At 39.8% G+C, this 14,115-nt stretch overlaps 1 protein-coding gene across 3 annotated transcripts in view; it reads right to left on the bottom strand.

Annotated features, from left to right (window-relative positions):
- Window positions 1–14,115, bottom strand: part of LOC134668003 (SR-related and CTD-associated factor 4) — a 42,059-nt gene that overhangs the window by 21,979 nt on the left and 5,965 nt on the right. For all 3 annotated transcript variants that reach the window (XM_063525440.1, XM_063525439.1, XM_063525438.1), the window contains exons 4-14: window positions 13,385–13,488; window positions 12,765–12,964; window positions 9,317–9,407; window positions 8,727–8,780; window positions 7,928–8,040; window positions 6,928–7,062; window positions 5,281–5,408; window positions 3,973–4,181; window positions 3,413–3,604; window positions 2,867–3,150; window positions 1,778–1,860 (exon numbers count right to left, since the gene is read on the bottom strand). In XM_063525440.1, the coding sequence (XP_063381510.1) occupies window positions 1,778–1,860; window positions 2,867–3,150; window positions 3,413–3,604; window positions 3,973–4,181; window positions 5,281–5,408; window positions 6,928–7,062; window positions 7,928–8,040; window positions 8,727–8,780; window positions 9,317–9,407; window positions 12,765–12,964; window positions 13,385–13,488 (1,593 nt within the window). The remainder of the gene's footprint in view (window positions 1–1,777; window positions 1,861–2,866; window positions 3,151–3,412; window positions 3,605–3,972; window positions 4,182–5,280; window positions 5,409–6,927; window positions 7,063–7,927; window positions 8,041–8,726; window positions 8,781–9,316; window positions 9,408–12,764; window positions 12,965–13,384; window positions 13,489–14,115) is intronic.

The raw sequence follows: 14,115 nt of genomic DNA on the forward strand, positions 1-14,115 counted from the left end.
CTTCGTGTTTAGGCTCGTTTGATTCGGCTCAACAAGATCTTTGACTTAAGATAGTACTCAGGGTCTGATGATGGAGCCGGAATTTGGTCACCGGTACTAATCAACCATGCAACTAAACCATTTCGTGTTTGGGCTCGTTTGATTCGTCTCAACAAGATCTTTGACACAAGATGGTACTCAGGGTCTGATGATGGAGCCGGAAGGTGGTCACCGGTACTAATCAACCATGCAACTAAACCAATTCGTGTTTGGGCTCGTTTGATTCGTCTCAACAAGATCTTTGACACAAGATAGTACTCAGGGTCTGATGATGGAGCTGGAAGGTGGTCACCGGTACCAATCAACCATGCAACTAAACCACTTCGTGTTTGGGCTCGTTTGATTAGTCTCAACAAGATCTTTGACACTGAAGATACACAAGGTTTGATTATGGAACTGAAAGGTGGCCATGGGTACCAGTCTATCATGTAACTGAACTACTTCGTGTTTAGGCACGTTTTATTCATCTCAACAAGATCTTTGACACAAGAAAGTACTCAGGATCTGATGATGGAGCTCGAAGGTGGCGACGGGTACCTGTCTATCACATAACTGAACCACTTCGTGTTTGGGCTCCGTGTTTGGGCTTCGTGTTTGGTTTATCACCTAGTGTCAAAGATCTTGTTGAGACGAATCAAACGAGCCTAAACATGAAGTGGTTTAGTTGCATGGTTGATTGGTACCGGTGACCACCTTCCGGCTCCATCATCAGACTCTGAGTATCACCTAGTGTCAAAGATCTTGTTGAGACTAGTCAAACGAGCCTAAACATGAAGTGGTTTAGTTGCATGGTTGATTGGTACCGGTAACCAACTTCCAGCTCCATCATCAGACTCTGAGTATCACCTATATAGTGTCAAAGATCTTGTTGAGATGAATAAAACGAGCCTAAACACGATGTGGTTTAGTTGTATGGTTGATTGGTAATGGTGACCACCTTCCAGCTCCATCATCAGACCCTGAGTACTGTCTTGTGTCAAAGATCTTGTTGAGACGAATCAAACGAGCCCAAACACGAAATTGTTTAGTTACATGAGAGACTGGTACCCGTGACCACCTTCCAGCTCCATCATCAGACCCTGTGTATCTTCAGTGTCAAAGATCTTGTTTAGACGAATCAAACGAGCCCAAACACGAAGTGGTTTAGTTACATGATAGACTGGTACCCGTGGCCACCTTCCAGCTCCATCATCAGACCCTGTGTATCTTCAGTTTCTTGTAACTTGTTTCTTGTAAATAAGCGAGTACCTATAATTTCTTTCGAGTAATATACGTTCATAAGTACGAGTATGGGGCTATTCATAAATTACGTCGTTTCAAATGGGAGGAGGGGGGGAGGGGGTCATGGACATCGGATGATGGTAGCATGACGTAGGAGGAAACAGAGTCATCCGAAGCATGATTTTTGGATGATTTGAGGGATGGGGGAGTCAAAAATAGACGACGTAATTTATGAACAGCCCCTATGTACATTTGCACTGCATTTAGTATTTTCGTACTTACCAAATAACAGTTTTAGGACTTTATAAGTTAAGTACAGTTAGTGTTGTTATGGTTGATTTCAATATGCTTCGCGAAGGATCAAGAATGTTTAATCCATCATTGTAGTGCGAGTGTGGTAGAAGGGATCGGAATACTGAGCTCGCACGGCCTGCCGCAGCGCGTAAAATACCTAAACTCGCTCAACCCCGAAATGTAATAGCACTCTTAATATCATTAGTATTAAATATGTACTAACCGGGCACTTGCTGTGGCATGTTCGGCGGCCGCAGGCCGGGGGGCATGCCCGGCGGCATGCCGGGCGGCAGGCCCGGACCCATGCTGCGAAATAAAACTTTCATCAGGTCCTATAAAACATGTATAGTAGATTGTTAACCAAGGGTGGAAAGTGAACCATTTCAACCAAGATATTTCGCCAATAGTTCGAGGGTGAGATGGTTACTTTTACCCGAGTTAAACACTCTACTTTTCATTTCGACTATGAGGAAAGTTAAACACGAGAAATGTAGGTTTATTATTGATAAGTATAATTCTTTAGAACAAATTATTAACAGATATATAAGTAAACCACATAACTATAAGTCACTCGAATCACTTGAAAATGTAAACGGCGCCAATTTCAGTCATGCGGAAGCTGATATGAGAGCTTATAATATGGCATATATTGCTGTTAGCCGTTGCTCGAAGTAAAAATTTTAAAAAAATTACTTTCCACCCCAGGGTGGAAAATGCAATTTTCCACCCGGTTATCAGCTTATCAAAGGTAAACATTCCGAACAGGAGAGATGAAAAATTACTTTCCACCCTAGGGTGGGAAATGAAATTATCCACCCGCCTATCAGCCTATGAAAGGTGAACTTTCCGAACAGGAGAGATGAAAAATAATTTGTATTGTCGTGAGTTGACTTAACTCGAGTTCCACAGACGCGCTTTCGCTAAATCAAAATTCAATCCTAAATTTAAAACCTCAAAGTTGCTTTTTGTGTGATAATTTCAGACCCCTCGGACTCTAGAGAGCAATGCATATAAAAAGGTTGTCAAACTGTAACGTTTGTTATTCCAGACATTACAATCAAAATTATGAAATCTTAATATTATTTCAGGCATAGATATCAAAGAATATAATACTCACTAGAATAGATATACACTACTACCATACACTAACACCATCATGATCATCGTCTCCTAGCTGTTTTCCGCCACAGCCACTGCGTTCTACTGCTAAGGGGGTCGCTGATTCGCTCTTGAATAACTGTTGTTGCGACAAAACTATACGAAAAACATCACTTCATCTAGTAACAGGAGTAGTGTAGTATTAAAAACATACCCAGGTGGTGGTAACTGCAACGCCGACATGCCTGGCATTGCGCCAGGCATTGCATTGGGCATGGCATTCTGCATCGCATTGGGCATGGCATTTTGCATCGCATTGGGCATGGCATTCTGCATCGCATTGGGCATGGCATTCTGCATCGCGTTAGGCATGGCATTTTGCAAAGGATTGGGCATCGCGTTGGGCATGGCATTGGGCATGGGGGGCATGCCGGCCGCGCCGGGGATGCCCATGGGCATCATGCCGACCATGCCGTCCATTAGGGTCTTGGGTAGAATCTGTGGACAAATTATTAAAATTAATTTATGGCAATATAAAGCTGCGAGGAACAGATTGTGCGCGTTGCAGGGTGTGATTTACGCCATTAACTGACTGCCTTAACGCCAATAAGCAGGTATTCCGTTCACGCATGCTCCTTTAGGGTGGGGTAGCGCATACTATCTTGTGGCCTAACTTAAATGGAAAAAAATATTTTTTGTATGTTTCTATTGACATCCCCCACGTTACATGGCGACCCTGCCACTGTAATGGCCCAGTTACCCTGGGCGGCAGCCACGGCGGCAGCGTCTCTTCATCAACAGCGCCGCCGTCCTCCAGCGCGTCGAGCGACAGCGCGCCGAGCACCCAGCGCTGGTGCAGCGCGGCCCACGGCAGGTAGGACACGCCGAGCTCGGCCTCCCAGTAGTCCTTCCACTCCCGGCCCTTCACGCCCTTGCCTGGAGCCCAAGCCACCTGGAAAAAAGGATGATAAATACCTGGTTGTCTTAGGTATTTATTTGTATGGGAAATTTCATACTTCAGTTTGACGTTAATCAGTCTGTTAAATGTGGTAACTTAAAGCTTTTATTCTAAAGTATCTGGGGACAAGTAATAAACAGAAGACTGAAGAAAGATGGCCTGACAAAATCATAGTTTCATCATGTCCGTATGTCAAATATTTGATAGTATTTGGAACATCGGTGTATTTTGTGAGCCGCTACTAACAATAAGTTTAGAAGTCAAAATTTGTCCTGTTAATGGTTTTTTTGGCTGTGTCCTCTGTTTGCGATCATCACTCAAAAATCTCAAGTCCTCTTTAATAACTTATAAATATAACTCACAGCAATTTCTTTAGAGTGCAGCTTATGTTTGTTAAGGGTAGTTAACGCCTTGTGCGCGTCGCGGCGCCGCTCCATGACTACGAAGGCGCAGCCGCGCGGCCCGACCACATCTATGGAGACTACACCACCAATGGCGCCGAATAGGTCTGACAGTTCTTCTTGCGTTGCGAGTTTTGATAAGTGGCCCACCCATAGTGTTGTGCTGCATACTGTAACGATAATTCCGTGTTAATGTGCGTCTAGATAAAAAAAAACCGGCCAAGTGCGAGTCGGACTCGCGTTCCAAGGATTCCGTACATAAGTTAGACTCACGCTTGACTGCACACTTCTAATAGGTTTTCCTGTCATCTATAGGTAAAGTACTATTTTGTGTATTGTTTTTTCAAAATTTTAGGCCCCATAGTTTCAGAGATAAAGAGGGGGGGGGGGTGGTCGGACAGACAGACATACGCACGAGTGATCCTATAAGGGTTCCGTTTTTTCTTTTTGAAGTACGGAACCCTAATATCCACATGAAATGAGCCGTGTCGATGAAAAGTCGCCGCGCAAAGAAGCTTGACCTCTGTAGAGGGACGTAGTTTCCTAGCGAGTAGGCTCGCGGCTCACCTACTCGAGACCATAATAGACTAGGAATCTTCTAGACCGAGTTTAGAGCAATTATTTCATGTAACCGATGATGCCAAAAATGCGGGGGTGTGCAGAACGAGGTGAGCGAAGTCCCGTGCCGTGATTGGTCCGTTCAAAATACGGACGTCACACAAAAACACTTTCGACTCGAACATGGAGTAAAATTACCGTATGCGTGGCAGAGGGGGTAGCGCGACTATGCTCAGTCTGGAGGATGTTTTGTCTGTGCTCGAGACCTACTCGCAAAATTAACACAAGCAAACCTTTGACAAACAGACACATTGGATATGCACAATACGTATTAAATTTACCATACAAATACAATCAGTTTACAACATGGAACACCGAATTTGCGATCCATATCAAAATTGTAAAGCCCCGTCTCCATATCGCCCAAGAAACCAAAAAGAAGAGGCTTAAGAAACCAAATAATTTAATAACAATTGTGGCCGGATTGTTAACAGCTTGGGAAAAAAGAGTAGAAATTAAAAAGTGGCAACACTGTACTGTCGTCCCGTTTTCTTATATATATTGGTTTGAAAGGGATGACACCACAGTGTTGCCATTGCCACTTTTTAATTTCTACTCTTTTTTGCTAAGCTGTATATAATCTATTTTAATTTCATTAAAAATATCTCTGGTTAATACAAGATAAAGTTATAATCATTTTAAATAACTTACCACTTAGGTTCTCCTTCTTAATCGGTGGTAACCCTTTCTTCTCTCGTTCCCTCTGTTTCTCCTTGTCAGCTTCCCTTTCTTTGTGACTCTTATTATCCTTATTTCTATCTCTGTCACGATCCCGATCTCTGAAAGTAAGTATATTTATTCTTATCCATAATAATGTGTATCAAATCGGATCCCTTTGTTTGACATAATTATTAAGAATATGAATAAGAATAATATTTATTTCAAATAACCTTGTTGACAATATATATATACACGGTTCGCCTAGTTTCAGAGATATTATTAATTAAAAAAAAAACAAGTTTTTATTGTTACATAGTGTAAAAGGCCTTTTTGATGGTGATGTTGCTGCTATGGGACGTAGTCTAAATATCGTTATTGTTAGATGTCAAAAAGTGACAAGTAACACTTTGCAAAAAGTAGGTTCTACGAAAAAAAAATGTAAAACTCCATTTTAAGTGACAAGTTTACCAATAACATTTATTTTTTATGTACAAATACATTAAAAAAATTGAAAAAAAAAAACAAATTTTATTTTTTATTTTTTGCGAAATTGACCAAAACTCATATTACATTTTTTACTTCTTTTGACCTCAGAAATGCGTGGTTAAAATTATTCGGTTTCCTCATGTTACACCGTGTATATATCCTATGTATTGAAAGTCATAATGTAATGATTGTCAGATTAGCATTAGTTATAATTCTGAAACCGTCTACTTTTTAAGATTTTTCTTCATATTGCGCGGCAAACTATCGAACATTGGCTCGCGAGGCAGCCGCGCGCTATGGATACCAGGTTGGCTCGCGAGCCAACTCGATCTTATCGTGTTAGCTCGCGAGCCAATATTCGATAGTTTGCCGCGCAATATGGAGACAGGCCTTAAGATTATCCTATAGATAGGTTAGGTTTATGGCAATCTTGTAAAGTTACGCGTTTCTGAGAAAAACCAAATTATGACTAACGAAAATTCGGAGAAACAATACATTGTGACTTAAAACTTTATGGGAAACAACCCGAAGCAAATTTGTTCTTAGCACCGACAAGGTCGATTTAAAAGTTCAAGTGCTAAAACAATTTTTTTTATAACAAAATACACCGTGTTTTTTTTTATTTCCGTTAATTTCAAGGGTGCATTCAAGCTGAGCTTAAATCAAGTAACTTTCTCAAAGACACCGATATTCTAATTAACTCCATTTCGGAGATAATCAATAATTTATTTTTTTCATATAAGGCCTCTACAAGCGTGTACACTTGACTTAGGGCCGGTTTACATATTGATTAGTGTTTAGAATGAGTTCATACATTTGCTACTAAACTTAAGCACAATCTCGGTCGATCGATGTACGAAATGACATTGATATGTCACAGATTTCAATTGTTTGGTTGAGTTAAATGTAATGCACGTGTTACAACAACGCTATATGCTACATTTAATTACTTTTTAAACTTAATTTTGTATTAAAAAATTAACAATTTTTTTTTATTATCTATGCCATGTAGTTCTCTTAAACGTACTTAACCATACCTCGAAGTTAACGGAATTCAATAAAAACACAGTGTATATTCGGTTGTATTATTAGAGACCGTGCACGTTGGAGTGGAGGGTTTGGCACGAGCAGTAATTTCTATCCTTGTCTCACCTGTCCCGTTCCCGGTCGCGGTCCTTGTCCCGCCGCCGCCGCGGCGAGCGACTCGAGCGCGAGCGAGACCGACTGCGGCGGCGCCGCCCGCGGGAGCGAGAGCGCGAGCGGTGTCTCCGCCGCGGGGACGGACTCCTGGCACAAACACAATCACAGATTATAATTACGAAACTCTTCCTGTCTCCTAATTTTTTTAATGACATAGATTCGTCTAATTTCTACAGGTTTTTGCATGAGAGGGGTCTCGACTCTCGATCCCCGCTCCGGGTCGTTCCTAGCGCAGTGGTTATCTATCGCGATTCAACGCGGCTAGCGTGATGGGCACCTTTTCGCCGGGAACGATGTGCGGGGTGGGTTGTTCAAGTAGGTAGTTAGTATACTTAGTATATGTTAGTTTAGTTTTACTTATAGTTATAGTATAGGCTTGTATTGTAAATTGTAACTTATTAAAGAAGTATTAATAAGTTATAGTTAAACATGGTAGTTGTTGATTTTGCTTCTATATCCTCCTGAGTCCCCGAAGCCCTTATACATCAAACATCAACATTTATTCAGCAAATAGGCCACAAGGGCACTTTTACACGTCAACAATTCAACATTGAATTTACATAAAAGCAAAAATAATAACATCAACAATTTTATAAAATAAAACTAACAATTCAATCTAACATATTACAATTACTAAGAGATGTATATGTATATTATGGTCTCTTAGGCCCACTTGCACCATTATACTAACCCGGGATTAAGCGGTTAAACCGTTAACCTAGTGTCAAATTGTACTGGTAACCATGGTAACGCCAAGTTTAACCGGTTAACCCCGGGTTAGTGGAATGGTGCATGTGGGCCTTAATGTGTTATAAAGGATTAATTCCATAAAAATTTGAATTGAAATGGAATATAAGAAGGTTCCAAATTCAAAACTGCAATAATGACACGGGGGACTCAGATGGATATGTACAATACTATTATATTTCAACAATAAGTGATATAAACTGACCTGGAGTCATTAGCGTCTGGTATTTCTATAACCTGCGGCCCAGTCTCTACAAACTCAATGTCAGATTCCACCATGTCATCCTTGGACTCGTTCTGTTTCTGCTGTTCTTTGTTCTGAAAAAAAAAAACAGTAATTATCACTACAACTTATAAAACAAAGTCCCCCGCCACCTCTGTCTGTATGTATGTTCGCGATAAACTCAAAAACTACTGAACGGATTTTCATGCAGGTTCCACCTATCAATAGACTGATAGAACAATAGACTGATTCTTGTTGTGTAACCCATATGAAGCCGAGGCCGATACTTGAAATTGAAATTTATGTATTTATTTATTTAAACTTTATTGCACAAGCACAGGAAAAATGTACAAATGGCGGACTTAATGCCTAAAGGCATTCTCTACCAGTCAACCATACCAAATTTCAAATTGTAATTACTTACTAATTTCCTCACAAAAATAAATGTTAAATTTTAAATATGATTTGAAATGATTACTAAAACAAACCCAACTATATCATAAATTTAAAAGTAAGTAAGTCTGTCTGTTAGTTACATACGAGTAACTGCTGAGCCGATTTAGATGTACTTTAGGATGGAGATAGATTGATGCCCGGGGAAGGACATAGGATAGTTTTTATCAAACGAAGTCGCGGGCACAAGCTAGTATTTTATAAATACTTAAGCCTCAAAGAAACCAATTCGAAACCAATTTGGTTTTCTAATAGATATGTATTTTGAAAACTACAATTCACACTAAGGACATGAAAACAAGTATTCAGTTTTTGTATACATACTCACCAAAAATGGTTGGTTTTGATTCTGCTGTAGCTCTGTCATCATTGGCATTAAATTCTGAAAAATAAGAAATTAAGTTAGCATAGGAAAATAGGAAATGTAGAATATTTCGTGAGATTACATACAGTACAGTCACCTGCAATAATATGTTACTCTTCAAAGGCCGCAAAAATATGTGACACGCTCTTATGGCTCTACAAATAAGATCGCGTCAGATATTTTTGCGGCCTTCGTTGTGTTACATATTATTGCAGGTGACTGTACATTGAATTTAATAACATAACAATATTCAAATTAAGTTGAGCTGAATTACACAAGTAAATACCCACAGCCAATTATTTTATAGCTGCAACAGAAATACATCATCTGTGAAAATTGAAACTATCTTGCTATCACGGTTCATGAGATACAGCCTGGTGACATACAGACGGACAGTGGAGTCTTAGTAATAGTCCCGTTTTTACCCTTCGGGTATGGAACCCTAATAAAATACTTACAGGTATCTGCATGCACCGTTTTTACCCTTCCTTCCTTCGGGTATGGTAAAAGGGTCCCGTTTTACCCTTCGGGTACGGAACCCTAAAAATACTTACAGGTATTTGCATTCCAGACATTCCAGTCATGAGTTGCATTTGCGCCTGAAGGCTCTGCAGCTGCCGCATTATCTCAGGATTAGTCAGTATGCTGCAACAACAACACAATTGTGTATTAGAGAGAATATCTGGGAGAACATACAGGGTGTTTGGTACATTTTTGCCAAATTAAAACGGCAGGTAGGTTGAGTCATTTGCTATCTTCTCAGGCCTAGAAATTATTATTTTGGTGCAAAAATTGTTTTTCACTTCTATGACGGTTTTTCGTAAATTTCAAATTTTTACTTGCATAGCAGTAAAAAAAACCATGGCCAATTTTGTTTTTCTAGGCATGAGAAGATAGCAAATGACTCAAGCTATCTGACGTTTTAATTTGGCAAACGATGTACCAAACACCCTGTATAAAAACTGAAAAATGCGTTTTTCCCAGAGATAAGACTAGATCGATTTATCACCCCCGAAAACCCCTATATAGCAAATTTCATCGAAATCGTTAGAGCCGTTTCCGAGATCCCCGAAATATATAAATATACAAGAATTGCGTTTAAGGTGGTTCGCCTAGGTTACTCAAAACTTAACTCTCGCTAGATGGCACCACTTTTGCAAAATTTCAGGTTTTATTTTTTTGTGAAATGGTCATGGTATTTGTATACTTAAAAGTATGTTTCGCGCACTCTTTAAATAAATATTGAACAATTAAAGTAAACATTGAATACTTCATTGTGCAAAAACCACCTTTTTAATTCGACGGAGTGTTGCTGTCACGCTTTTTCCTAGTATTACTCACACATGCAAACAGTGTTTCCGTGATCCTTGTAGTAGACAATTTCACACAACGTAAGTATGTTGCATTGCAATAGCGTAACGGTATGTTCGTGGAAATAACTACGTGCAAGAGGATTGGGGTTCAAGACTGGTGCGAGTAGGTAATTTCTTTTTGTTTCTCCTTTGTGTTATCTTACCTTTAAACGAGCAATTATTATATATATGTTACTGTAAAAGCCCGAAGTACGGCAAAACCTAGGATTTACCGGTAAAACCTAGGTTTTACCGATGCCGATCGGTAAAAGCCCGAAATGTTAAATCTTACTAGTTTACTTCGGGCTTTTACCAACACCGATATGGTAAATCCTAGGTCTTACCACGGCAACCGGTAAAGTTTGAATCATGCACTGATTCTTGAGATTATTAGATGAAAAGTAGGTAGGTTTGGATCTCCCGGTTCTGCTGAAGGTGAAAGAGAACTCTACTAGCCTGCATCGTGGCTAGGCACCCAGGTTTAGGTATAGTTAACTTTAAAACCGAATCTGCAGCTGGCCACTTTATTGAGTAATAGAAACGCGTTCCGTATGTGTTTCGCTTTCCAGATGACCAGGGTGCCTAGCCAAGGTGCCAATGGTTTACGCTCCGTAGCGACTGAAGCGCAGCCGTGTCTGTCGCATTAATATGGCAGAGTGATAGAGAGAGGTATTACCCTAACGTTCGCTACGGAGCGAACGACTGGCATCATGGCTAGGCACCCAGATTTAGGTATAGTTAAGATTACCGCCGAATCTGCAGCTGGCCACTGTATTGAGTAATAGAAAAGCGTTCCGTATGTGTTTCGCTTTCCAGATGACCAGGGTGCCTAGCCAAGATGCCAATGGTGTACGCTCCGTAGCGAACGAAGCGCAACCGTGTCTGTCGCATTAATATGACAGAGTGATAGAGAGAGGTATTACCCTAACGTTCGCTACGGAGCGAACGACTGGCATCTTGGCTAGGCACCCAGATTTAGGTATAGTTAAGTTTACCGCCGAATCTGCAACTGGCCACTGTATTGAGTAATAGAAACGCGTTCCGTATGTGTTTCGCTTTCCAGATGACCAGGGTGCCTAGCCAAGGTGCCAATGGTTTACGCTCCGTAGCGACCGAAGCGCAGCCGTGTCTGTCGCATTAACACATTCAACACCAAGAACCCGACTGTCGGGTACACTGTTCGTAGCGACTACGCGCTACATACGGCGAAACCGTGGCTACGCGCTACGAGCGTAACCCGTAGCACTTAGTGGTAATGAATGTGTTAATATGGCAGAGTGATAGAGACAGGTATTACCCTAACGTTCGCTACGGAGCGAACGACTGGCATCTTGGCTAGGCACACAGATTTAAACGCTTTTTAAAAATCAAAAAACTATTACTTATGAAAGCAGAAGAATATAAATGATCGTATTTGATTTATAATTGTTACATATTTGCCATAACTTATTTTTAAAATGTGTTTTTCAATTAAAAGACACGTCAAGATTGTTTACCTTATTTCTAATGCTAAAAAAAACAAACTATAGTAATAATTGTGTTTTTCATTCATAGACAAAATCCATTATTTTATCCACAGGAAATTTTATATATCTCTTTTTTATTGCAGTGAGGATGTCCTGATTGTAAAAATAAGAGAGATTAGGTAGAGTATAATTTCTAATTTTCTTTGTCAAAAATAAACGAATACGTGTAGCCCATACCATACTTAATCAATCGATTTATGATAATAAGAAAAATTAAATAAAAATAAAAAAACAATACGAAATTTAGATGTAACAAAAATACAAAAAGTTATGTTCCAGCATACAATTGACTGGGGATCGAACCGGGAATCTTCCGTTTGTAAGCAAAAAAGCGACTGTTTGCATAACACGCCATGATAGTTCTTAGCTAAGCTGACGAACTTCGGGTACTTATTCTCGCTTAGGTCAATTAAGTACCTGTCAAACGTCAGTGTCAACAAAATTGCACTAAACATGACGGCACTCCAAATTCGCGCCGTGGTCAGCCCGGCAACGTCGGAAATGGTATGGCAACGTCGCAAATGTATCTGTACACGACATTTGTGACACACACATACGTAAAATTGATGAAAATTTAACTATGATTTTTGCATGATTTCTGTATGAAACATTGTTTTCCTGTTAATTTCGCGCAAACGAATATTCGAAGGAAGATAAATGCGGAAATATTTATGTACTAATAGTGTGTAGTTACTTAATGAGCTTTGATTGAATTTTGTATGAAAATCGAACCACCTTAAAGGTATACAATTTTGAAACTCCACAGTAACATGTAGATTAGTAATCAAGTCTAAAATTCAGTAAGAACAAAAACCAATTTACACATTCAGGGGCCAATTCTTGAATGGTATTATTAGACTAATATTATTAGTCCACGAACTGTCAAATCGTATGGGTTGCCATGACAACACACTAATAATATTAGACTAATATCGTTCGAGAAATGGGCCCCTGAGTATGAGTACATACTTTATTTGTACTCATACTCAGGGGCCCATTTATTGGGCTGAATGAACGCGACAAGCGCTCGACAGCCCGCCTGCTTCCGGCCGGGCGTACATACTCGTACTGTTTTATAATTTCCCTGCAAATTATTTAAATAAAGTGTACAAAAACTGGTGTACCTCCCCAACGGCAACGTCTCAGCGGTCTGCTGCGGCTGGGCGTGTGTCGCGTGCGAGGCGTGCGTGGTGTGCGAGCCGTGCGTGGCGTGCGAGGCGTGCGTGTCGTGCCCGCCGTCGTCATCGCTCTCGTACTCAAAGTCGTTGGAGAGGAGCTTGCGATTGAACTTGACGCCTTGGTTGCCTGACGGTTGGTCCTGGAACTAGGAAAATGTTATTAATGAATTTCTGTGCAAAAGAACTGATGTAGAAAAGTAAAGAATAGTCACAAGGCATTTTTTTTAATAAATGGCTTTTACTCCTTGCCAGTTTTAGCAAGGTGGATTCTGTCAATGTTGAGGTGTAAACGTTTGACTTGTCGGAAGAGAATGTTTGTATAAATTACAAGATAATAGATAAAACTACTAAAAAAATTTGAAAATGCTCAAAACTCAAGCAAAGAGCAACTCTTTACTGTCACTGTTAAAAATATATAAAATTTCCAACAGCAATTGAGGTCCAGTTATCGAAATTGCAAGTAGCTTATAAAAAATAAGCAAGAAAAGGAAGAAGAAGGCAAATTCATATTTTCACCTATAATTATGAGCCCTAACAGAATTCATATGTAAGCTGATCAAACTCACTGAATCACCCATAGGAGAGTTGTCCGGAGGAGTGTGTAGCGGAGCCGGCACTGGGGATATCTTCTTGTCAGAGTTGTGGCTGGTATTCAGGGTTAGACTACTCCCTGAAAATGGTGAAAATAATATGTTTTATTATTAAATGTTGATGTTGTAAACACAATATTACTGGCAAATTATTAATCACAAAAACTGGTAATAGAAAATCAAAGTCAAACATAATTTACTGCAGATTTTGTCTGGAATATATGACATTTTTGTGAGGATTTTGGAGACTCTGTGAACTTTATCTTCAAACCCCAATAGGTCTCTGACCTATGGCCTGTGAGCTTGCCAATTCATAAAAAATGTCAGTGACAGAAGGCAAATTCTTTACATTCCAGCTCACAAGAAAGATGGGGAAGATCAGGTTTTGGTCCTCAGATCATCATCATCAGTTCTGACCTGACAGATTTGGAGAACAATAACTTAACCCATTAATTTTAACAGTTTAAGTACATAAAAATATTAGAGGTTTAACCCAAACATAACCATTCCCTTTATGATATAAAGGTGAGAGATAAATTGCCTGAACAAAAGCAAAGGTCACCATTTCAGCTTCGGCGAAAACTCTTTCATAATATATGTCTCAATGTCCCATCTACAGGTCGCATTTCTCCGATTTTCATGAAATTTTGTGAGCAAGTTCCATAATTATATGGAATTTATTGTGTTGATTTATTATTATTATTTGT

This window comes from Cydia fagiglandana, chromosome 10 (genome assembly GCF_963556715.1).
Source record: "Cydia fagiglandana chromosome 10, ilCydFagi1.1, whole genome shotgun sequence".
Classification (NCBI taxonomy): domain Eukaryota; kingdom Metazoa; phylum Arthropoda; class Insecta; order Lepidoptera; family Tortricidae; genus Cydia; species Cydia fagiglandana.